Genomic DNA, 25,888 nt, shown 5'->3' on the forward strand with positions numbered 1-25,888 from the left:
AAAGTTGTTTTAAACCTTTGAAATTTCTGTTTTAGGTACAATTTCAGTGTATTTTGGTCAAGTGCTCGGTCAGCTATACACAGAATTTTCTCAAGCTCTGACTCAATATACACACAATCTACTTGCACGCAACCTGCTCTCTTCTTCCCTTCAATCAACACTCCTTCTTCACCTGGGTGTTAGTCCTTTTGCCAACACTGACAATCATAGCTGGCCTCTTCAAGTCTATCCTCGAACCCTGGCTGTCCTAGCTCAGGTGATAATGTTTATCAAATTCTACTTTTTTAGAGCAGCGGTTCTTAATTATTCTTCTTTGCTCTTATTAGTAAAATAAGAATGAAAAAAATTATTGAAAATATTTTTCTGAATTATTAACATTTTTTTTTTACTCAATAATCAGCTGTGTAGCATTGCAAAATTAATTTCAATTATATTTTTACAACTTTTTTTAGTCAAAAAGCACTAGTTTCTTTTTTTTTTTTTTTTATCATTGAAAAAGATTTGTGTTAGGAATAATCCAATTTTTATAATAGAAATATTTTTAAGGTACTTCTATTAAAACCACAAGAGGAAAAGGCCTCAGCTTGTATAAGTATATGGCAAAGACTTATAAATACTTTGATAGAGAATATATGTTCAACTCCTACAACAACTGTTGAAGCAGAGATCGATGGTATGTTTTGAATATTATTATGTATATCTTTCAAATAATGAATATTATATTTTCTCTTATTATATTTGTATTTTTTAGACCTTAATGTTGAACATGCGCAACTGGTTCTTTTCTTATTCCACTCATTGAATCTAATGCAGAAGAAGTCCGTACTTTTATCTTGTGCGAATGGAGTAATGAAAGTAAGTGAAAAAGTAAGAGGTGTGATGAGGGAATCACAAATACTGCACCTGTCTCGGCTTCTCTTACTCTTAGACTACTTGGTGAAACACCTGTATGATGCACCTGCTGCTCTTCTTGAGCAGGTAAGCTACTGATTAAGAACTTGAAAAGTATGAATTTAGATGGGTGTGAGGGTAATAGGTTATTTATTTTTTTAAAGTTTTATTAATGTGGTAGTTTTTTAATTATACTAATACATTGGTTGGCAAATGTCTTTCAGAGCAGAATATTGCTCACCATTGAAAATTTTAATTTGTCCAAAATTAGTATTTTGTAATTTATTTCTGTTAATTATATTTAACAATATTTTTTATATATTCTTTCTCTAAAATGTATTTATTTTTCACATACTTGTTAATACTTAAATGCAATATGTAATCATATTAATTTAATTAGAACTTTAATATTACTACTTTTAAATTTATTAGTAGTACTCAATTAAAGTGCAAGGTTTTGAAAATATGTACTAAAAAGTCAATATCTACTTGTGGATTTGTACACGATTAATGATTTAACAATATTTTTATTTTGTTGCTTTAAAGTAACCTATTTCATGTACCTAACTAGGTAAATTGAAAGTTTTACTGATTTGAAAAGTGCTTTAATTGTTTTATATCATTCTCATACCCATTGTTTGAATCAATCATGCTAATATATATTAATTTATTTTTTAAATTAGTTACAATTGATTAACTGGTCTAATGAGAGAAAAAAAAATAGACAGATTTTGTATTTAAGAATTTTGTAAATGTTGAAAAGCAAAAGAAAATAACAGAACTTTTAAAAGAACTTGGCTTTCACTGATAATTTGTGCGTTCTATGTACTTATCTGCTTCAGTGTTTTCAAGTGCAAAATAGAATATGTACTTTCATGTTATATACATAATAGAAGAGTGTGTTCAACATTTCTGTAAATATAATCCTTTGAAATACCTACACCTTGAATTAATCCAGCCAGGTTCCTAGTACAGATATGGCCATTTAACTGGATTTCTACTGCATTATTCATGGAATAAATTATTTTTAAATAGGTAAATAACTTATCTAGGAATAAATGAATCATGTCAAACTTCATTTTTTTTTTAACAGGTACAATGGAACTTGCTCAGTGGCACCAATATCATGAAGGATGGGGAAGGTGGTCTTGCTTCGCGTCTTTATTGTCCCTGGAATGAGATCGATGATAATTATAAGTTTATACCTCAGGATGAATTCTCAATGCGTCCTAGGTTCTATTCGCTTACCTATGGTGAACTGAACAATCAAGAACCTCCTAAATTGTGTGGTTTGGTAAGATTTCATTTTTAATTTTTTTTTTTTTTTTATTTGGTTGTGTTCAGGTTACATAGTTACATTAAGTTGTCTTGACAGTTTTTGATATATTTTAAACACACAAATATCAGATTTCAATTTAAAGTGCTAGAAATATTGCAAATTCTTCATCTCATGCCATCATCACTCTGAATAATGGCTTCAGCATATCTTTCGATTCTTTCCAATCATTCTAATCCATTGGCTGTCACTGTCTGATTTTGCTGACCATTAACAAAATTCAATAAAATTTTTTAAGTAATTATCTTGTCCGTCATGGTTGAGAGAACTATTAATAAAAATTGTTTGAGATTGTCGATTATTATGGAGGGGAAGTGATATGGGAAAAATGATCAAAGTAACAGATTTTTTCAGTTTAGTGTGAAATAGTAACCTTTATGCAGTGCAGTTTTAGTATTCTTATTAATTTGTCGGTTTGCTAATAACAAATTATTATTATTCTTTTTTTTCCTAGATACCACATTACAATATCTTTCATATATGATTAGAATATAAACTAGCTGCACAGAAATAGCAAATTTTAATAGTATTAAATAAAAAGTTGATCAGTACTTGAAGAAAGAAGCATTTAAGGTTGTGGAATGTGAAGATGCAAAAAGGGAATTAGAGTTCAAAATAAATAAAAACAAGATTAATTACAAGTAAATGTTTTTACCTAATACAGGTAGAACCCTCAGATGTTTTTAGGAGTAAACTGTTTTGAAAGTCGAAAAATTGAAGTAGATAAAGAAATGGAAGGAAAAACTGAATAGATAGAATACAAAATGCAACAGATCATTTTAATAGCTACTGGTCGTTTCAGAAAGATTTCAAAAATTGAGATACACTCTGAAGTTTCAGAAAAAAGTATATGTAATGATCCTTCCTCTAGCTGCCTATTTTTGGAATTGGACATATACTTTTACCAAATGGCAAGAGAGATTCCTGAGTGTATGATTGAGAAATATTCTTTGGAAAATGTGTTACCAAAAACCAAAGAAGCAACAAATTTTTATGGATTAAAAATAGATAATGAACTTTAAACCACTGTCCTTTTTATATCTTGTATCAATAAGGTAAGAATATGTTAGTTGGATCATTTTTATTGCTGGAATCCACAAATACTTTTTATGTAGATAATTGAAGAATGTCCCAGTGGAAAAACAGTGTTGTATTGTTGAAGAGCTTTGAGTGTGGTTCGAGAGAAGAATCGTTGAAGAGGACAATTCTGCCATGGATAATATGGACCATATTAATGCCAGAGTGGATTACTAGTTTATCAGGAATCATTTAGTATTTATCTTTATACAATTTTATTTTCATATAAATTATTTAAACATTATGATATATTTGTGATCAGAATTTATATTACAGGCATGTAACTTCATCCTCGGGACTCCTGACAAAGTGAAGTACCCATTGCTCATGGACGCTTTGGTTGAAATCCTGAGCATAACAGATCAATGTACACCGTCGACAAGATGTTCAGAAAAAATCTCTTACACTACGCTATGTGCTATCCAATACTGCTTCCTTATTTGCTGGAGGTACTATTCTTGTTTCGAAATTTTATCAAACTTTTAAAGTCAAATATTTCAGGTGGAATTATGGCTTTGAAGTTTGTTAAATGTAGAAATTTTAATTTATTTTCATTGGGTTCATAATTGACATTTTGAGGTATAAATAAATAATATTGCAGTTAGAATTAATCCTTTTCCAAATATTCTTCATATCTGCCATTTCTATAATATATATATCAAACTAAATTATGAGTTTTTATCTTAAAAAATATAGATATATTTTTCTTTTATCTCTGTGTTGTTCAATATGTTTGTTTCTTATTTATTTGTTTTGTGAATTTAAGAATGAACAGCTAGATAAATACTGGTTGCTAGTAAAAATGGTTTTCAATTTATTACTTTGTCAGCATTTTTTAGGTAGAAAAATGATTCATTCAAATTTTTTAAATTATTTTAATAAAATATATGTATTTTTTAATGTTGTAATGTGAAGAAATCTTAAAATTGGAATTTTTTCAAAGGTTACTCCTTCAGTTACCACCATCCACACCATATTTGGAAAAACTTGCTGTTACAAACAAGTTGGACCCAAATCCTTTTCTTTTGCACTCACTCATCTGGGGACCAAGGACAGCTCATAAAACCTTTATCCCATGGATGAAGGTTCGTGTTTACAATTTTTAAATTACATTGTAGTTACCTATATTTAATTTGTTTATAATATGTGTGTTTACTATTGCAGGATTGTCTTGTGAAACAAGGCATGTATACCCAGTATGCAGAATCAGCGTTAAGAAATGTTGCAGATGTGATGAATAGTATTGTTCATGATATCATTGTGGCAAGAAACACTATAACTGCCCTGACTCCTCAGATTGAAACCAGAGGTAATGTACCTGCTATACGTTTTCTATCTACCATCTTAGTCATTTTGCTGGTTATATTATTACCTTATTCTTTTCTTTTTTTTAGGGCTACTTGTTCATAAGAGAGAATTACCAACTGTCATGGATTTATGTATCCTTAATGCAGTATTGGCTAAGTTACAGGCACATTTTGATCATTCAAGTAAAACCCCTGCATCAACTGAAACTGAATCTCATAAGTAGGTGTACAATTTTTTATTGATTCAATTATGTGTTTTGAAATAGGTTCCAATAGAAAATAGTAACCTAACTTAAATGAATAAGTGGCGGAAGATAGAATGGAGACATGTTCAAAAATTCTTGTTTTCAAGTTCGGGATAAAATGGATCTTGATTTTTTAATTTTGTCCTTCACTAAAATTAAAAAGTCTGTTGAATTATTACTGGAACATGTTATTATATATGTAATTGCCACTCTCAATCTGTTATAATTTCACCTGTTTATCCCATCACTACTACCACTACTATTGTCCTAACACTGCACTACTACCACTACCGCTATAATGACAACTACTACTACTACTACTAATATCACCACTGCTACTACTACTATTACTACTATCACCACTGCTACTACCACTGCTACCACTACTACTACTACTACCACCACCACTACCGCTACAATGACTACTACTACTACTACCATCACCACTGCTACTACTACTATTACTACTATCACCACTGCTACTACTACTACTACTACTACTACTACTACTACTACCACCACTGCTACTACTGCTACTGCTACTACTACTACTATCACCACTGCTACCACCACTACTACTAACACTACCACTACTACTACCACCACCACTACTGCTACAATGACGACTACTACTACCGCTACTACTACTACTATTGTACTAACACTGCACTACTATCACTACCGCTACAAAGACCACTACTACTACTACCACCACTGCTACTACTACTACTATCACCACTGCTACTACTACTATTACTACTATCACCACTATTACTATTACTACTATCACCACTGCTACCACTACTACTACTACCACTGCTACTACCACTACTACTATTACTACTACTACTACTACTACTACTACCACCACTACCGCTACAATGACTACTACTACCGCTACTACTACTATTGTACTACCACTGCTACTATTGCTACTACTACTACTACTACTACTACTACTACTACTACTACTACTACTACTACTACTACTACTACTACTACTACTACTACTACCACCACCACCACCACCACAACCGCTACAATGACTACTACTACTACTACTACCGCTACTACTACTACTATTGTACTAACACTGCACTACTACCACTACCGCTACAATGACTACTACCACTACTACTACTACTACCACTGCTACTACTACTACTTCTATTAATACTATTACTACTATCACCACTGCTACCACTACTACTACCACTGCTACTACTACTACTACTACTACTATTGTACTACCACTGCACTACTACCACTACCACGACGACTACTACTACTATCACCACTGCTACTACTACTGTTACTATCACCACTGCTGCTGCTACTACTACTACTACTACTACTACTACTACTACTACTACTACTACTACTACTACTACCACCACTGCTACTGCTACTACTGCTACTGCTACTACTACTACTATCACCACTGCTACCACTACTACTACTATTACCACTGCTACCTCTACTACTACTACCACCACTGCCACTTTTTTATTCCCAAAAATTCAATTATTTTTTAATTTAAAGTTCTAGATGGTTTTCACTTGCTGTCAAAGTTTTTGAGTCTTAAAATTTATTCTAACTATGAAATATTTTTTACAGGTTTGTCATAATTTTGCTACCCAATTTTAGAATTGGGAGTTATCACTTTTTCTGAATAGTCACCGTACATGTATCAATTTATAATAATATTTGTTTATTTCAATTGTTTAAAAAGCATACTGTAGTATATTCTTAGATTCATTTTAAAAAAATGTCTTTCATACCCTACAAAAACTAAAAAAGTTGCTGATAATTGTATTATTGATATTATTTCCTTTTTCCCCTTTAGAACCAATCCCAACATGGACAGTAAGCTGCATAGTGATTATATTCTTGAACTGCTACCCTATGCTCTCAACTTAACTGAAGTTATATTAGCTTGTAGCAGGTATGTATAAAAGCAATTTTATGGTTAATGGTGATTTATTTTTTAATTAAAAAGAAGTATCATTGTTTCTAATCATTGCCTATTAGGTCCAGTCTCATGTACCAAATCACAGAGAATACAGAAGGTGGCAACGCTTATACAACTGGTGACTTAACTGCCTTCCGTAGTATATTGGCCATAATATCGTTAAAGAGTTCAAAGACTCAGACTCTTTCTTCTGCCATCTCTCCGCTGTTGCCTTCACCTGTGATGAACGTTCTTGAGAAGTGGAATGAGAACCCAGTCAAAAACTTTCCATGGGTAATCATTTTTCCATATTAATTTTGTAGGGTACTGTAAATAATTTGAAATCAACTTGTAAGAAAAAGAAAATTATTTTTTGTTCTGAAATTTTATTATTTCTGTTAGTATTTATTTTATCTTATGGGCTACAACATTAATTTTGTATAAATCACACTTATGTACCAATTTATAATTTTGCTCATTTTAACTATTTCAAACGTTCCATTTCTAAATATGTTCATTTGGTTATTATCACATATTGTTATGCTGATTATTGTTCCTATTTTTTATGGTTTGTGTTAGAATTTAATAAGTATACTTCAATAATAAAACCTGTGGGTGATAATCTTTTAAATAGGTAATGGAGCCATGGCATTTCTAATATTACTACTTTCAAATGAAATACAATAAATATATTATATCTTGGGATTAAGGGTAGAAGTGATCAAAGTCACTCGATTGTTTTACCACTAACCCAGCTTTATAATTCATTTTTAATATAATAGTGTGAGTACAATTATTGAAAAAGTGTATTCAATGAAGTATTTCCATTTACAGGCGGAGTTTGCTAGTGATTTGATACCTGGGGAGAGCTACGCAATGTTAGTCGTTAAGACTCACATTTCAGCCCTGTCTGCTCATAATGTATTCTCTATCAATCCCTCTTTAAAGCACCTACTTCATTGCCTGGTTTCATTTATCAGCGAGCATATTGTGTGAGTTATAACTTATTGTTATTTTATTATATATTTTTTATTTATTTTACAATGTTAAAGTACAAAGTAGTAAGTAATACCCTTCAGCTGAATACTTCTTTCAAAAATAAAATTAATGTGTTTATTTATTTCATTGCGATGATTACATTATTCTTATATGGTTATTCTGATTATCCTTTACACATTGAGGTTTCTTAGTGATTGAATTCTCCTTGCCCTGCTTTTATAGCTATCCTGATTTTATTTCAGGAAATGTAGCGATGGGCATGCTGTTTGGCAACAGGCAGTAACTGTATTCACGCCTCTTACCCTTGATGTCTGCACTGAATATTTATATGACATAGCTATCAAGGTCTTAGAAAAAGCCATTGGTAAGCTAATTATCTTTTAATTACTACATAAAATAAACTTTCCCTCATGAAGTGTTAATACTTTAATCATGGTTGATGAAACATTATTGTCAACCAGTGGTGGCTTGTCCCAAACCATGTTTATTACTGTTCCAGCTTTCGCCAGCTATGATTGTGTTGGGTTTTGCTGCCTTAAGGATTTTTACACTCCTTAAAATTTTGTTTATTATAAAATTTATTTTTTGATTTTATTTTGCACATATCCTATAACATTTTTACATGTTCATAAGGTTTTTTGTTTTATCTTTTTATTAAAAAAAAAAATTGTTTTTACATTGGTTTAGATTATTTCATTAAATTATTATTAATGTAATGTTTATTGAGTCCTTATTCTGTAATTCAATTAAAAAAACCACAAAACATGTAGCTGCTGATTGCATACATAGATTCAGTGGTATATGTGGGTGACGACAATGTATCATCATAGTTTTAAAAAAACAGGTATTTAAGCTTTGTTTGGCTAATGGCATTTATGCTTCTTTGAATTAAAAGAAGAAAATGTTAAAAAAAAAAAAAATGTGCTTTTAAGCGGTTTTCTAGAATAGTCCCTATGGCAAAAATTTAATTAACAATAGTTTGTTATTTTAAAAAAAAAAATCTGTAAACATTTATTGTTGTTATTATGTATTAACATACATAATAACAACAATAAATTTTTACAGATTTTTTTTTTAAAATAACAAACTATTGTTAGTTAATTTAGTTTGTATTGGAGCATGTGATATAAAACTATTGTTAGTTAATTTAGTTTGTATTGGAGCATGTGATATAAAACTATTGTTAGTTAATTTAATTTATTTTACTGTAAGTAGGTCTCAGGAAAGTGATGATTTGAATCAATTGATTAAGTTAAGCATATTAAACAATTAAAGGAAATAGTGGAGAAAACTGCCCTTGACTTGAACAAATAATAATGTCTTGTTTATTAAAGAAAATTAAAAAAAACTTATATAAATAATTAAATCAATATGTGAGCTCATAAAAAGAAAGAAAAAAATAATTTTATGTAATAAAAAAAAGTAGTGTACTATAAAAACAATTAAATTTAGAATGCATCTAAAATATAAATTAAGCAGAGTTACTGTGGTATGGTAAGATTGAAGAGTCAAAATCATGGGGATAGAGACTTCTGTTTTGCACTGTATACCTTAAGTAGTTGAGAGTGGAAAAAGTTTTCCTGCAGTTATCAGTCTCATCCAGAATAATAGAGGTTTTCGGTAGAAGTAATTTTTGCCTCCTTGTGTTGTAGTACATAAAATTAATGCTGTGTAATTCTGTGTAAGTTTAGTCTTTGATGGGGAGACAGAGAAGAATGCTAAGACTTGAATGTTTCCAGTTCTAGATCTTTATGATAAGATTTATGTATGCTTGCCACTTAAGAACTAGATTCCACTTAAGAACTTTCTTTGAAAATAAAATCTCTATTAACCATTAACAACTATTATATTAATAAATTAATTTTACAAAATCCCTGAAATTAGTTCACTTTCTATTTATCGAAATATTCATATTTAAACTTTAAACTAGAAACAACCAATTTTATTTTGCTTTACCAACACTGTTCTGTGATGCTTATTCTGATAACTTCAGTTATACAGGGGATGATCGTTGGAACTAGGGATGCGACATGGACACCAAAAAACATTGATGTTTTAAAATATCAATGTTCAATATTAAAATATTGATGCTTATAAAACATTACCGAAAATACATCAATGTTTTTGAACATCCATTTCACTAACATAAGGTTTGTTCCAACAACGACTTCTGTTTATCTAGAACTACACGGAACATGGGCAGTATAGGGTTTGGGAGGGGAAAAACACTTACTACGTATGCTCCGTACAGTTCTGGACAGTCAGAAGTAATTGTTGGCTTGACTTTTGTGTAAAAGTAGGAAGTACTTCCTTATTCCACCACATTGTTGATAGGAATCTGTTGATAGTTAATTTTTTTTTATAAATGTACTTTTTCATAAAAATAAATGAATAATTGGGACAAACGTAAAACACCAATGTTAAAAAAACATCGGCTTCAAAAAATCAATTTTAAAAACATCGATGTCGATGTCGCATCCCTACATTGAACATGTATAATTGTTTTTCCTACCTTGTTGGACTATGCTTGTCATGTTCCGATCTGTTTGATCATTAACTTACTGACATCTCCGGATCAAGGTGTATATGGAAATGGGCATATACTACTTTTCAATCAGAATGTTTTGTTTTTCCTTAATACATAAATTTAACAAGAATAATTTTTTTATCTTCTTTACTATCAGATAAAGAAGAATTTTAGTTTTATAAATTATATAACCCATTGCCAGAAATACTTAGTTATGTTTTTATTTTTGCAGGGGATCCCGAAAGTGACAAATACCAAATCACAATTTATGCCCTCGTCCTCGAACATATTTATACGCTTATATTGAATTATACTAGTGCAACTTCCCCTTGCAGGTAACAATTTTTTTTGCTATTAATTTTCTTATAATTTTTTAAATATCTGTAACAGTAGAGTTAAATATTAATTAATTTATGTGTTTAAGGTTCTTTTATTACCAAAATGAAATCTTCAAGGTGAATATTGAATGTTATAAATATATAAATAATATGTACTTATTGTTTTTGTTTTAGTGACGTTGTTAATGAAAAAATATTGCACGAGTGCTTGGCTTGGATGGAGAGTTTGTTAGAAAAGCAAGCAGGTAGGCAGGCTCTCGAAAAATTTTTTGATGGATCTCTAGACAGGAGCCTCATTCACATTCTTCTCTCCGTTGCCTCTCCTAGAACATCATTATCATCTGTCTATGGCACTAAAGTGTTCCAGTTCTTTAATAAGCTTTTTACAATGGGTAATTTTTTAAGTTATTATAAATTTGACATCCTACCTTTCATGTTAAAAATAGCCTTTTGTTAAAGTGGCAGAAGTGTTGATGAAGGACATTTACAATAATTAATTGACTATTTAATTTTTAAGTTTTATAATTATGTTTAATAAATTTGTTGATCTCTGTTTATACAAAAAACTTACTTTAACTTGGTTTACTCATGTTAGTTGTTAAATGGTTGATGGTTGGGGTTAAAACAAATCCTGGTATTAGGCATCAAAACTTAATAGAGATCATATGATAAATTATAATGCTCGGTTTAATAAATACTTCAACATTTTTTTTATTTATTTTTTGTTTATAAATTTCTTAGAATATCAATGTATGATTCTGTGAGTTTGACTTACATATTACTTTTTACCTTAATTGCTTTCTCATAAACTTAAAGAAAAATAATTAAAAGTGTTTTTTACTATAACATTAATCAAAGAGACTCCGGAATGTGATTTTTTTAACACTTTGACCGCAGTTGACAGCACATTGTCTTAAAGCCGTGGTGGTTTGGGAGCATGTATGATAATAAGCTATTTAAACTTTATTTGGCTAAATATTACATTTTATACATTATATTATTAATATTTTAGGACAATTAGTTTATCTTTGTAGTTGAGAGAGCTCCAACAATTTTTATTTTTTACTTTTCTACCTTGACTGGGTACTCTCTCTCTCATATACCATATATACACTAGAGGAGCTCATTGGTTTTTCAATTTTTACGGTAGCTGATAAGAGCCCATCAGATGAGGAGCTAGAAAAGTTATGTGCTTCAATATTGGAACTGGCTCACGTGGAAGCTTCGCAGCTATCTGCTTGGTTACATCATGTTATTCTTGGCCCAGGTTCGGGAATTGCTCCTGGGCAAAACAACACCAATGGGCGTGAAACCTCCCCTCCTATTGTTACTCTTGGTGAGTAGTTTTATTTTATAATAATTTATTACTTCAAGACTTGTTTTTGATTCCTAATTAGTTTCTATATTATCTAACACAATGGGATACTGTAAATATTTTGCTTTTATTTGTTATCTTTAATTCATTTCTGCTCAGATTTTATATTTCTGGATTGTTAATTTTTTTATGATAAATTAGTATGATGCGTACTGTCGTGACCCACTATATTTGTGCTACATTGCTTCTAAATAAATAAATAAATAAATATATATGAGACTCTCACACACTAGAAGTGACATTTTTTACTATGTAGCATTTTTTAACAATTTTTATTATTTGAGGATTAAGATATGGAATTGGCTTGAGAGAAATATCTCTTGATTAAACAAAATTTCTCTTTTATTATATATTATTTAATAAGTATTTTTTACTATTTTATTTATTGAGAAGGGGAAGTGTTACACTTTTTGTTTGATCCAGGTCAGTTCTCTGTATCGTGTCTAAATAAGTTTCACTTCAAAAAACATTTCTATCTTTACCAAAATGAAGAAAAAATACTTAAAAAATTATCAAATTATAATTTTATATACTGATGTAAAGTACTGTGCATTTATTAGTTCAAAGAATAGGTAAAAAAAATTAAAATAATATCTTAAAAAAATATAAATATTGTTTTGCATAAATAGATCTAGGAAGACCTGGTAAATGCATTGTATAAGTGGATTTTTGTCTTAAATCCATATAACTTGATTTTATTTAAAGTAAACAAATTGAAAATAATAGTAATAATTCAGTGAACTGCTCTGTATCAATTTCATCTTTGTCTTTCATTATTTTAATTGATACCATGGTAAGTTTTGGATTTAAAAAAAAAGAAATAATTTTGAAAAGTATCTACCCTTCAATATAATTGAGGCAATCAGGTAATATATTGCTCTTAGCCCTTCTGGTATCTGATCCCATTTTTTTTTTAATTGAGATGGAATATTTGTTTGCTGATATTTATCTGCAAAGGGTGTAGTATTATAATTATTATACATTGTTATGTATAATAATATAATATAATAATTTATATATATTATTATTATTATTATATACCTACTGCTATGTTCATTAGTCACTACCCATTTTCTGTGGTCCTAGATAGCAAGCTATTATTTTCGATATTTGGCCTCATGGTTTATCTTCAGTGTCAATTTTAGTATTAGACAAGAATATTTTTACCACTTTGGTTTATTTTATAATATATACTTTATTTCATCTGTTAATATTATACATTTTAAGGCATTGCATCGTCAACAGCCAACGAACCTACCAAAACTGAGAAAACTCCCTCGACTAATGAATCCACCCCTCCACCAACTAATGGTAATGCCAAAGATAAGAAGGAACTTTTTCAAGAAAATCAGCTCCTTTTGCAGCATTTAACAACTTATATTGTAAAACAAAACAGGTAAATTTTTACTGTTTTTTTTATTTATTTTTTATTGAATGCCCATTTGCTATGAGAATGCTACTGAATTTTATTAAAACATCTACTATTACCAATATAACTTTGATCCATTCATAAACAGCTATCTGATGGTCTCCTTGATTGATGTTAACTTAAAAGGATACTTTTCATTGTACATTCTCATCAGAGTTGAGTATTATTCGATTCAAAATTTATTTAACTAAAAATATGATTAACTGGAAGATTATTGATTGACCGTGTGTGAAGATGAAAGGAATATGGTCCGGGTGCGGTCAAGAAAAACTCAAATAGTAGAAATATACTAATTTAATGAGCCAACATTTCGCCCCACGTTGCAGGGCTTCTTCAGGGCTATTTTGACGGCAGTCAAAACTAAAAACGAGTTTAGTTTTGACTGCCGTCAAAATAGCCCTGAAGAAGCCCTGCAACGTGGGGCGAAACGTTGGCTCATTAAATTAGTATATTTCTACTATTTGAGTTTTTCTTGACCGCACCCGGACCATATTCCTTTCAAAATATGATTAAGTTTTTAGTCGAAGTTTTTAATCATGAATTTTTAACGTACCTAAAATTTTATTCGAATAAAAATATGATTATAAAATCTGAATAAATTTTTAAATATTGATTTATAAAATCTGAATAAATTTTTAAACATTGATTGTAAACTAAAATTTTAATTGGATAAAAAATTAGTCGGATAAATGTTCAATCAAATATAAATACATTTTAAGTTTTTTTTTTGTTTTTTTTTATTCCGAACCGTTCACAGACATATGAATCTGTTATAGTATATGAAAAAGTTTGGTAGTTATTTCTTTCTTTACTTCTTGGTTGTTCAGTGTCATTCTCTTAGCGAATGGACTATAGGTGTTTACTTATCTTTAAATTAAAAGCATAATTACATTTTTTATATAATATAAATTAATATATATATATTTTTAGTGGCTCAGATGCCAAAGAAGCAGTTGCTCTGACTTTGCTTGAAGCTTTGGTGCCAATGGCTACTCAGCTGCTACTCGTTTGCCAGGGCCAGGGGTTCCCTCAGCTGATGTATGTTATGGCTATTCTGGCTGGTGCTGGCTCTGCGAAAGGCCATCTCTCTTTATTCCTTGCTGCTACTCATTGGATAAATATTTGGTAAAATCTTTGGTTTTATCTAAGAAAGATATTTTAAAGAACTATAATATTGAGAATATTTATAAAATTATTTTCATTCCTTTTCTTTTTTCTTTTTTTTTTTATGGAAACTGATGCTTTTCGTCTTAATAGTTTTATTTAAATATTTTATGTAACGAGTAGCGTCCTCTTTTTATTTTTTGGCGTATTTCAGCAATATTTTTTGTTTTATCTTTTGTAGTAAGGATGAACTGTGTGAGAAAGAGGTATTGAAGAACATCGAAAATGGTGACAGTGGTGGGAGTCTTGTAGAATCGGCTTGTGCTGCTTTGCGCTATGTTGGAGATATCGTGCATGCACTTGGACCTGCTCCACAGAGAGCCCCTAGCCCTCCCTGGGAAGGTGAAGTGGTGATCCCACCAGATCCTGGTGATGTTGACTGGATGGAAGACCTTACTCATGAAGAAGATGACGAAAGTGGAGGTGATGAATCGGTATGTTTCAGTTATGTAATATTATAACTATTATTTATTACATAAATTTTGTTCTTATATGTTTTATCTATTTTATATATTTTGCTATATTTATTTGCTTTCTTACAATATCTTTTGTAAAACTTCAGGATGAGGACAGCCTATGTAACAAGCTTTGTACTTTTACAATCACACAAAAAGAATTTATGAATCAGCATTGGTATCATTGTCATACATGCAAAATGATTGATAGAGTTGGAGTTTGTTCCGTATGTGCACGTGTATGCCATAAGGGTCATGACGTAACCTATGCCAAATTCGGGAACTTCTTTTGTGATTGTGGAGCACGGGAGAGTGGTTCCTGTCAGGTATCCAAAAATGTTCGATTTATTTTTAACTAATTAGTTTTAATCAATTTATTTATCAATATTAAATTTAATGTTTGATCCGTGATTTAAGAAGAACAATTGACATTTTCTTTCTATGTCCATACAATTTGTATTGGATTGTGTGGATTGTTATCTGGTTGGTCTGGCATCAATTTTATCAGATTCTGTATTTTTTTCACTTATGCATGCATTAAAATGTCTTTTTATCGGCACACCTGTATTTCAAAAATGTTTTTTCTAATTTAACCTTAATTTGGAGGGATGCTTACTTTTGCTTCGCCTTGCATACTAATATTTTTCACACACTGCTGTTAATGTTGATTTTATTCTCAAACAATTAATTGAATTAATTTAAAAATAAAAATAAACCTCGAAATATAGGTAATTATGTTACTTGTTTTCTACTAGAAATAGTAGATGAAATTATGCTGATTGTCTTACTTAGCAAACGTTATTCAATATATCAGTAATACTTCATCATATATTACTATTTATTTCACTCTATATGAAAAATTATTATTTTGCACAGCAATTAAATAAATGAATGTATGTTATATTCTTGGTTTGTAAATAATTTTCTTAAATCTAAGTTCTAAATTTTATCTAAGATAGAATATTTGTATATTTTATAAAATTTAAATTTTCAAAAACTTTAAGTAAAAGACTTATTATCTTATCTTTGAATAGAGATTGTTCTGAAAAAGTTAAAATAAGAAAAAAAAAGGTTGTATTTAACACAGATATGAAGATTATATTTCATGTGATTTAAAAAGTGTTAACTCTATCTTAGGGCAATGGTTAACTAGACACTTGGGAATTCAGAAATATCCTTATAACTAATTTACAATATTATTAATGGTATGAAGCACGATGAAATTTACTATGTTTTGCAAACTAAATGTGTTATTGATTGTGTTCACTGATGATTGTGGATTTTAATTCTTGATAATATATTTGCTAAGATATATTATCAATAATCAAGTTTTCATTTCAGCTGAAACTTATTTTCCAGATATTTACTGAATTTATTAGAAATGCTTTCAATGCAGAAAAACTATGAAAGTTGAAAAAATTGTATGACTTGCATTGTAAGTCAACTATAATAATTGTCATCATAATTCCTATGAAGGTAAAAATTTTAATGGTAATTCTAGTTTTTCTGTAAATGTGCAATAAGGCCGTTTGAAAAAAATACATACCCTAAGTGGTTAAAATAAGACTATCTAACAAAAAAAGATTTATTTTCCAAAAAAACTTAAAATATCTGGAACATTATTAATTCGAACACTAGAAATTAAATTAGTAACAATTAAAATTATTGTTAGTTAAATTGATTATTGTTGCTTTAGGCTCTGACTAAAAGAAATCCTCAAAGCAGTAATGCTGGTGCAGAAGGCCAGCAGGGAGCAGGTTCTACTACAGGTGGTAACTGTGGTATTGAGCATATGCTCACTTCATCTCTTCGGCGGAGGCCTAGCAGTCCTTCCTTGGACAGGTCACAGCAGCAAAAAGATCTGGCTAAACAAGTGGCCCTAACTAAACTACTTGGTAATTAATAATTTTTAATTATTAGTGATATTTGTATTTTTATTATTTAATCCTTTACAACAATTTTGAGCTTATTCCTCTCAATATGTTTAGAAAATATTTCTGAACCATTAACTGCTGTGGTAAGTAAAGAAAGAAGCCTGGTAAGTCCACTAGTTGCTCTTGCCAAGGCGTTACTTCCAGCTGTTGAAGCAGCCTGTCAACGAAATTCCCCTGTCGGCTGCCATAGGAGGACTAAGGAGGCACTTAAAGAACTTCACTCCCAAGAGAAGAAATTTGTATTCTCTGATCAAATCATGGTAAAAGATATTTCTAGATACTATGTTTTTTATTGTTCTATTGTGTTGGTAAAGGAGAGAAATATATATATATATATTGTTAGTGAATTTATTACTTTCACTTACCTATATATGGGATATATAAAAAGGGAAAGTATTTTAATCGTGAAAAATTTTGAATTCCAGTTTTTGGCAGAAATACACGTTTCAAGGTTCCTCCGAGTCCAAATGACCAAGTCTGGCTAAATGGTCTGTTTGTGGAGAGCCTTGTTCGAAAACAAAAAGTTGTAAGAAACAGTAATTAAATATTAAAGGCTGGTATATCTCTGGCATGTTACAGGAACTTTTGTTGCGATAAAATTGACTTATTGGAAGTGCAACTTTATATAATCAATTGTACTCATCTCTTCAATCGGATCTAACGATTTTGATTAAACTCAATATACCAATGTAAAATTAAATGTTCTTTTATATCAGCTGAGTCTTGTCCACATTGAAACAGTTTAACAAGGCTTAAATGCCAATTTTTTTTTAAATGATCCTCTAAAGTACCATTAATTTTGTTTATTCAAAGTAATTAACCATTTTTCATTGTTAATAGTAATAAAAAATGTATAAGTGGACTATGAAAGAATTTAATAATTTACTAATGGAGAAATAGAGAAAGGTATTAAGGGACTGGAAAATCGGAGAAGCGGGATGAATCCCTTTTGTTAAATATTTTGTTAAACTTTTGTTTTTTTTGCCATGAACAAAGTTTATATTCATCATTCACTCCTAAAGTAAAAAAAAAAAAAATTTTTTTTTTGCAACTGAAAAATAAAAACTTTTTGTTTGAAATTTTTGCCTTCCAGAGTTGTAAGTGAAAGTTGTGTGAGGCCTACACTGCACCAGATTTTATTGTTATAAATTACTTAATTGAAATGACTCCTAGACACAATGCATTAAAACAAGTTAGAATTATATTCTAGTGCAGAATCCCTCTAATGAAGCCTATTTTAATTTAATAGATTAATCTTGCACCATGTTTAATAACATGGAACTATTTTCACAGAAATTGATACCTACTCCTTTACTTCAACACCACTTACTAAAAATGTTTAAAAATTCTTAATTACTTTATTTTTGTCTCTTAGGTACCAACTCTTGGTTCACAAGAAGGTGCCTTTGAAAATGTGAGAATGAATTATTCTGGTGAGCAAGGGCAAACGATAAGACAGCTGATGTCTGCACATATGATAAGAAGGGTTGCCATGTGTTGTCTCGCTTCACCCCAAGGGAAACGCCAGCATCTTGGTAAAGTTTTACTCAGCCTTGTGATTTCTTATGATCTATAATATTTTTACAAGAGGAAAAACAAATAAATTTTTGCATTTATTTTTTAGCCGTTGCTCATGAAAAAGGAAAGATAACAATTTTACAGCTGAGCACATTGCTGAAACAGGCCGACTCATCCAAGAGAAAGTTAACCCTGACCAGGTTGTCTTCAGCACCTATTCCATTCACTGTTCTTACCGTTACAAGTAACCCCTGGAATGAAGATTTCCTTGCTGTGTGTGGTCTGAAGGTATTTTTCTTTCTTTCCATAATTATTATTTTTGAGTAAAAAAGATTTATTTATATATTTGTTTGGTTTTAGGATTGCCACGTTTTGACATTTACATCTGGCGGATCAGTGGCTGATCATTTAGTCCTTCATCCCCAGCTGGAGATTGGGAATTTCATAATCAGAGCTATTTGGCTTCCTGGGTCGCAGACCAAGCTCGCTCTGATTACTGCTGATTTTGTTAAAATTTATGATTTGTCTATTGATGTACTCAGTCCACAGTATTATTTCTTAGTACCTTCTGGAAAAATACGAGATGTAACATTTATCTGCACAGAAGTGAGCCTTTTTTTAAATTTTTTTTTTACTGTTTAATTATAATTTTTAATTAACTTTATTATTTATTATTATGATAACATTATCCATTATGATTTGATTAAATTATATTGTTATTTATTATAAAATGCATAGTTTTTGGTTCTTTAATGTTCAAATACCTTCTATATGTTAATTGACATAGATTATTAATTATAGTGAGTGTTAATGTCAAGCTATCAATTGTAGGATGGGAAGAGTACGCTGTTGCTGATGGCTTCAACTGGCTACATCTATACACAAGATATGGACGAAGAAAGCTCAGCCAAACATGGAGCCTTTTATGTTACTAACACCTTAGAACTTTATCATCCTGAAATGAAGGTAAAATTTCTTTAAATAAAACCATTCAGTGATTTAAACTTAAGTAGTAAAAATATATCGTTAATACTAAATTAAAATAAATTTATATGTTCATATAGTGGTTTCTTATTGTAACGTAGTTCTGAGGTGAGTGAAGAACCACCTACACCATAGAAGTATCTTCTTTATAGCAAGTAGTCATAATAATTATGAACTATTTAAGGGTAGAAATTTTATGAAATAAAACTTAAACAAATTTTATGGTTATACTTTTACTAGTACCAGAGTGCTAAATCATTCACTGAAAATAATCTGATCTGAAGGGAGTCAAATCAACCATCAGAAAATTACAATTTTAAAAAAACAACAAAAATTGACCGTCTTCCACGTAAACTATTGAAATTTATAGGGGAGCTATTATTTCTATAGCACATCTTTTAATAAAAAGAAATCTGGTCTAACAAAATTTTGAATCTTAGCAACATTTTGGTATTATTAACTAATTTTTTTTTTTACTATTACTATGCACAGACTTCTATTTTTAGGTTATTTTTTTATATTTCCTTTGGCCTGTTAGAGTAAAAATAAGTTCATGGTTGTCAGTTGAAATATTTTCCATATTTTTACTTTTAAGGATTCCAACGGACAGATCTGTGGAGGTGGTGTTTCTGTCTATTATTCACATGCTCTCCGCTTGTTATTCTTCAGCTATTCACATGGTAAATCCTTCATAGCACCCCTTGAGAGTGGTAGCAGTCAACTGACTGATGCCTTCTTGATAAATTTGTCTCGTCCCAGTGGATCCGGAAGTGGTTCGTCCAGTGGTGGCAGCTCGGGTGGTAACAACAAGGGAGGTAATTCTTCCTCTGGCCAACCACAACCACTTTGTCTGTGGACAGAAGTGGCCAACCATCCTGGCATTGTCTGTGCTACTTTACAAACAAGTGAGCTGATAAGAATTTTTTTAATTTTGGTTTTTATATTGTAAATTATGCTTTATGTAGATATCTATATAATAAACATAACACTTATTTATACAATCATATCAATTTCAAAATACAATTTAGTTCTTGATTAAACATACATATTCTCACACCTTTTGATTAACTTTTTCTTTGGATTAATTTATTTGATGTAAATTCTTTTAATAAATTACCTTTCCTAATTGAATTTGTTGGGAAACAACTTCATACTTCTTAATTCTCAAACTTTTAATCTGTTTTACAGCTAAAAGCTAAAGCATTAAAAATTTATGTTTCTTGTTAGGTAACAATCCTGTTATCCTGATGATAAAACCTGATACAATATTCATCCAAGAAATTAAAGTATTACCAGCGAAAGCTAAGATCATGGACATGGTTGTGATTCGTCATGTATCTTCTAATTCAGAGCTGCGGACAACCCTTTTAATCCTTTGTGAAGATGGCAGCTTGAGAATATACAATGCTTCCCCAGAAAATACTGGTATATTGCTACTATATATTTGTTATATTCAATATTCATGTTAAAATTTGTGCATAGGGTGTGTGATAAAAATTTGTCATATTACACCTTTTTTAATTATAAATTTGCAACTTTCAGTTAATAATAAAATACTTATTATAAGGAAATTTGATCTTCAAAACTTTTTTGACTTCATTGTTATTTGGTTTGTAAGAATAGTAATATTTTTATGTCTGACTGAGTAATGTAAAATCGTTTTAGTTGAATATTATTGTAGTTTTCGAAGTAAAATCTGGTTTATTAAATTACTTAAAACATAAGTTCCTTTATATTTTTACTGTTCACATTTGTATTTACTGTTTTCATCTGTGTATTTTATTGTATGTAATCCTTTTATTGTGATATACTAATTTTTTTTTTATTAAGTTTTATATAGAAGGTTTTCTAATGCTCTCTGCATTTTCAAGGTAACCTTTAAACTTACCAGAAATATTGCCTCATTTCATCTGTTATTTCTATCTTCTGTTATAACAATGACAATTAGTTATTCATAAGCTCATTTACTTATTCTGTTGATTGAACATTCATGGCATTCACAAGTTTTATAATGTAACTTAAGAGCCTTATTTTTCCAGAGCGGGAATGTTTGGTTTGTTTCCGTTCCGGCTACTTACAGGCACGGAATCAAACTAGCTTCTGATTCTAGTGTTTTGTAAAACATTGCTATAACATGCTCAGTCACCTAATATTTTGTAGTTATTGGTTAGATTTAATTTTAAATAATTTAGTATTAATCTTTTCATGAATTTATTCAAATTATTAAATTTTGGGACAATGGTCAGATCCTAATTTTAATAAAACTCTTAAAACAACTGAATAATTTCTAATATTTTATGATCAAGATAAGTTGATTTTTTGATTAGTGTTGTCATGTTTTGATATATTTATTTGTGAACCCATGAATATATTTTTTTTTGTGTTTTTCTTTACCCGGTCTTGTCAAAAGAATTCTGTATTACAGTTACATCCTTTTCCATGGTCTTCTCCCTCATTCTCCTCGCTCTTCCCTCTTTTTTTTTATTTTTGTCACAAACTTCTTGAATATGTAATTTTGTTATTAAAAGAATAATTTTTGTTATTTTTTATAATGTTCTCATGTTAGACATATTTTTTATTTTATTGATAATTGTGAAAAAGTATAAATAGCTAAACCAGAAATATATGTAGGATATTGTTGTGTGGAACCACAAGATTTCTATAATTGAGTCCATTGGAGCTAGAATGTGATCAGTCAAACTTTTGAAGATTATTTGTATTTTGTGCAAAATTCTCATTTGTTTCTCCCTAAACCTATCTATCTAACAGTATAATTTCTATGCATTCGCCTATAAATTTGTGGAATATGAGCTACATAAAAATTAAATAATAAAAATTAATTATTATTTATTTCTATTTCTTCATTGAGACTATAAAAATATATATATATATATCTCATAAATGTATTGGTTTTGAAATTATCTATTTATTTTAAAATTCATCTTCAATATTGTTTAAAGGATTCTGGTTGTCCCCAAGTATCCAGGCTATTAGCAGTCTACCATCTCACAAAACAACAAAAAAGAAGAAAAACCCTAAACCTGCTAAAACTTCAGGTATTGTTTTTGGTACAACCTTTATATTTGACATATCAGGTGCTCCTTTGTTCATAATTTTCAATCGCACGATTATTTTGAAATTGACAAGAAGATAATTGTTATACCTCAATCATATTGAAAAGTTTTGTCTAAAACTAATTGAGATCAATTGTTGCTCTTTTATTAGGTCTTAGTATAAAAAAAGAAAGGAAAGGATCTTGCATGTGCTGCCCAGATTTTGATGAAAATTTTTTAGGCGAATAAATTTAGTCTCTCTGGGGTTTATTTTGGCAGTAACTAACTTCTTACACAAAAATTCCTATTTTAAATATTAGTCCAGTTTTTAGACAAACTGATGTTTTACCTAAATGATTGCTATTTTGTAGGTTTTTTGATATTGTCAGGAAGCCTGAAACTTGAATATTTTGATGGCTTATTTTTTTATCCCTTCGCTATAGGAACATTTTGGTATCAAACCTGTTTTTTCTATCTTAATTTGATCCAAAAATTTAAATTAAAAATTTTTTTTTTGCACTGCTAGCTTTTGGATTTTCTCCTGGTGAGCGTTGACAGGAGTCCATTTTGAGACCTAGATTACTTAAAAACGTTTCATAAAAATCTAGGAGACACATGTAGGACCCTCTGATTGTAAGATATAGTTTTTGTTCTATTAAAAGGGTGAATTCAACAAAGCGGGTATTTTTGTCTTTTTATTGGAATATTAATTCTAATTGGTTTAACTACGTAAAACAAAATGAAGATATGCACCAGGGCCTCAATAATATTAACATATTTTCAGTTTTTCATCCAAAAAGAAATTAAATAATATATGAAAATTGTTAGGTTTGTACTTTTTAACAAACAAAAAGGATATATTTGATTAAATTTACCAATTAAATGATTCTTAAGTAGTGACTCAAGTTTTTCTGATTGTAATATATATTGTGTTAAGACCTAGAAGCATGTTTTTAAACCTGCAACTTTTATAATTGGTAATCAGATCATTTATTTTTAAATGAAAAAATTAATACTTTTACATTTTATGTTAAGATCTGATAATTATAATATTTTGACATGAATACCTAATAATCTTTAAATTTTTATAGCCAATGTATCATTTCCTGTAGACTTCTTTGAGCATTGTACGCTGCTGAATGATGTGGAATTCGGAGGAAATGATCTACTCCAAATTTACAATGCCCAGCAGATCAAGCATCGTTTGAACACTACTGGTAATTTCTCCATAATATGTTATGTTACTTTTAAATTAATGCTTTGTATACTAACGATTGGTTATTTATTCATTGGTCTGTTTAAAAGGAATGTATGTGGTTTCAACGAAGTCGGTTGGGTTTAACATTGAAATAATAAATAATGATGCTGCCCATGTTATCACTGGTGTTAGGGTTCTTCTTGGAAATCAGGATATTCAACGTGTACCAGCTTATATTGAGGTATGGATAAAAATTGTTATTTCGTATTTCATTATTTATTTTTTTATCTGAAATAACGTTTGCATCATGAGGTTGTTTATAGTTTTAATATATAGAAATTAAGGGTTCCCAAACTTGAGGTTAAATTAAGACCTTTAGCAACAATCCTTGGTTAAAAAACAGAAGGAAATAAAAAAAAAATGAGTTTAAAGTACATATTTTTCACAGAACATTCAGACTTAATGCTATTATTGAATAATATGGCTTTAACTAAATCCAATTAAATGTAAAATAAAATCAATTTGGAAACAAACAATTAACTTTTATGTACTAAATCACATAATTAGGATACTACAAGAATGAGGAAAAAAAAGCAAATTAAATTTGTTTGTTTATCCTAACATATTGTGGGCTACAATGAAGTTATTTAATTTTTTATAAGCCTACCATTGTGATCATTTGTAATACCTTGATGAAATTTTTTAATTGTTCATGAAATTGAAATTTCATTTTTTTTTTTACAAATAAATAAATACATCTATATAAATAAGTAGTTTTTAATTGATTTTTCTTACATAAGTCATAAAATTAATTTTCTCGATATATTACTTATTAATGAAAAAAATATCAACATCCTGCAACCAAAAAAAATTTTTTTTTATGTCTTTATTTTATACCAGATCAGCTTGATGGGGCTTACATGGTTGATATAACCGTTACATTATTTTAAAAAAAATAATATTATAAGTTCATAGATGAAATGGATGTGTGCTGGATGTAAATAGTTTTTTATTTTTATTATTATCTATAAAAAATTAGAAAATTCATTTGCGAATTTCCAGTTTTGCCGACAAATAGTTTTAAGTGTTTAATAACACGATATAAGGCCAGGTACAACAAGCACCATTTAAATCGAGAGCGGCATCACATTTGTCTAGTCAATGTATTGGCAGGAGTATTGTCTAGTCAGGAGTATTGGCACACATTACATAGGATAGGATTGACCACTTCATAAGTAAAAGGAATAATGCTTAAGGACTGTGCACACCTAGTGCCAAATGTGTAATATAGCCATCCTTTGTTTTGTGAAGCCATAAAGTTAAAAAAAAAATTGAAGTTAATATAAAGTATTTATTATATTAAGTTAAAAACTGGTTTATGTTAGAAAGTAACAAAATTCAAAAATTCCTTTTAATTAACATTTAAGAAATGATCTTGGGATAAGCTAAGTGTGATCACATATGATAATGTGGTAAATTTACTCATTTCTGGAGGGGTAATAAATAAGTATAGGCATTGCCATAACCATCTCATAATTCTTCTTACTGTATTTTCATTTATTTAATCCAGGTGAATGGAAGAAGCATTCAAACTACTGTTACTCGAAACAGATGGTTTGATTTTCCCCTGACTCGTGAAGAGAGTACTCAAGCAGACAAAAAGCTCATTCTGACGTTTGGACCATCACAAGATCCTGATGGCATTATTATGGTTGATTCAATCAAAGTGTTAGTATGATACTTTTTTTTTTGTCATTACTGAATAATATTAATATCACTTACTATCAATTATATCATATCTGAATGGAATATGGTCCGGGTGCGGTAAAAAAAACTCAAATAGATAATTATACTATTTTATTGAGCCAACGTTTCGCCCCACGTTGCAGGGCTTCATCAGGGCTAAAAAAGATACAAACATTATAGTTACAAAAAGGAAAAAAAAGAGAAAAAACATAAGTGTAAAATAACAGGGGTATAAAATGTAAAAAAGTAAGATATAATAAGAAAAATTAAAGGTTGTAAATAGTAAACGATAAGGGTAATAGTAACAGATAGATAAGAGAAGAAATATCAAAGAAAGTACAAATAAAGAGATGTAAAAAGA

At 29.7% G+C, this 25,888-nt stretch overlaps 1 protein-coding gene across 1 annotated transcript in view; it reads left to right on the forward strand.

Annotated features, from left to right (window-relative positions):
- Window positions 1-25,888, forward strand: part of poe (E3 ubiquitin-protein ligase-like protein poe) — an 82,669-nt gene that overhangs the window by 13,316 nt on the left and 43,465 nt on the right. Inside the window, exons 13-43 of the mRNA XM_067050171.1 lie at window positions 36-256; window positions 547-673; window positions 752-978; window positions 1,985-2,185; window positions 3,581-3,753; window positions 4,248-4,389; window positions 4,469-4,613; window positions 4,699-4,831; window positions 6,703-6,801; window positions 6,888-7,101; window positions 7,642-7,799; window positions 8,049-8,170; window positions 10,566-10,668; window positions 10,846-11,063; window positions 11,822-12,007; window positions 13,274-13,442; window positions 14,406-14,600; window positions 14,821-15,073; window positions 15,202-15,420; window positions 16,791-16,989; window positions 17,083-17,288; window positions 18,404-18,563; window positions 18,653-18,834; window positions 18,907-19,152; window positions 19,378-19,512; window positions 20,126-20,435; window positions 20,758-20,955; window positions 22,491-22,586; window positions 23,675-23,800; window positions 23,889-24,022; window positions 25,352-25,509. Of these exons, the coding sequence (XP_066906272.1) occupies window positions 36-256; window positions 547-673; window positions 752-978; window positions 1,985-2,185; window positions 3,581-3,753; window positions 4,248-4,389; window positions 4,469-4,613; window positions 4,699-4,831; window positions 6,703-6,801; window positions 6,888-7,101; window positions 7,642-7,799; window positions 8,049-8,170; window positions 10,566-10,668; window positions 10,846-11,063; window positions 11,822-12,007; window positions 13,274-13,442; window positions 14,406-14,600; window positions 14,821-15,073; window positions 15,202-15,420; window positions 16,791-16,989; window positions 17,083-17,288; window positions 18,404-18,563; window positions 18,653-18,834; window positions 18,907-19,152; window positions 19,378-19,512; window positions 20,126-20,435; window positions 20,758-20,955; window positions 22,491-22,586; window positions 23,675-23,800; window positions 23,889-24,022; window positions 25,352-25,509 (5,455 nt within the window). The remainder of the gene's footprint in view (window positions 1-35; window positions 257-546; window positions 674-751; window positions 979-1,984; window positions 2,186-3,580; window positions 3,754-4,247; window positions 4,390-4,468; window positions 4,614-4,698; window positions 4,832-6,702; window positions 6,802-6,887; window positions 7,102-7,641; window positions 7,800-8,048; window positions 8,171-10,565; window positions 10,669-10,845; window positions 11,064-11,821; window positions 12,008-13,273; window positions 13,443-14,405; window positions 14,601-14,820; window positions 15,074-15,201; window positions 15,421-16,790; window positions 16,990-17,082; window positions 17,289-18,403; window positions 18,564-18,652; window positions 18,835-18,906; window positions 19,153-19,377; window positions 19,513-20,125; window positions 20,436-20,757; window positions 20,956-22,490; window positions 22,587-23,674; window positions 23,801-23,888; window positions 24,023-25,351; window positions 25,510-25,888) is intronic.

This window comes from Halyomorpha halys, unplaced genomic scaffold (assembly GCF_000696795.3).
Source record: "Halyomorpha halys isolate HHAL.00 unplaced genomic scaffold, Hhal_1.1 Scaffold1441.1, whole genome shotgun sequence".
Classification (NCBI taxonomy): Eukaryota; Metazoa; Arthropoda; class Insecta; order Hemiptera; family Pentatomidae; genus Halyomorpha; species Halyomorpha halys.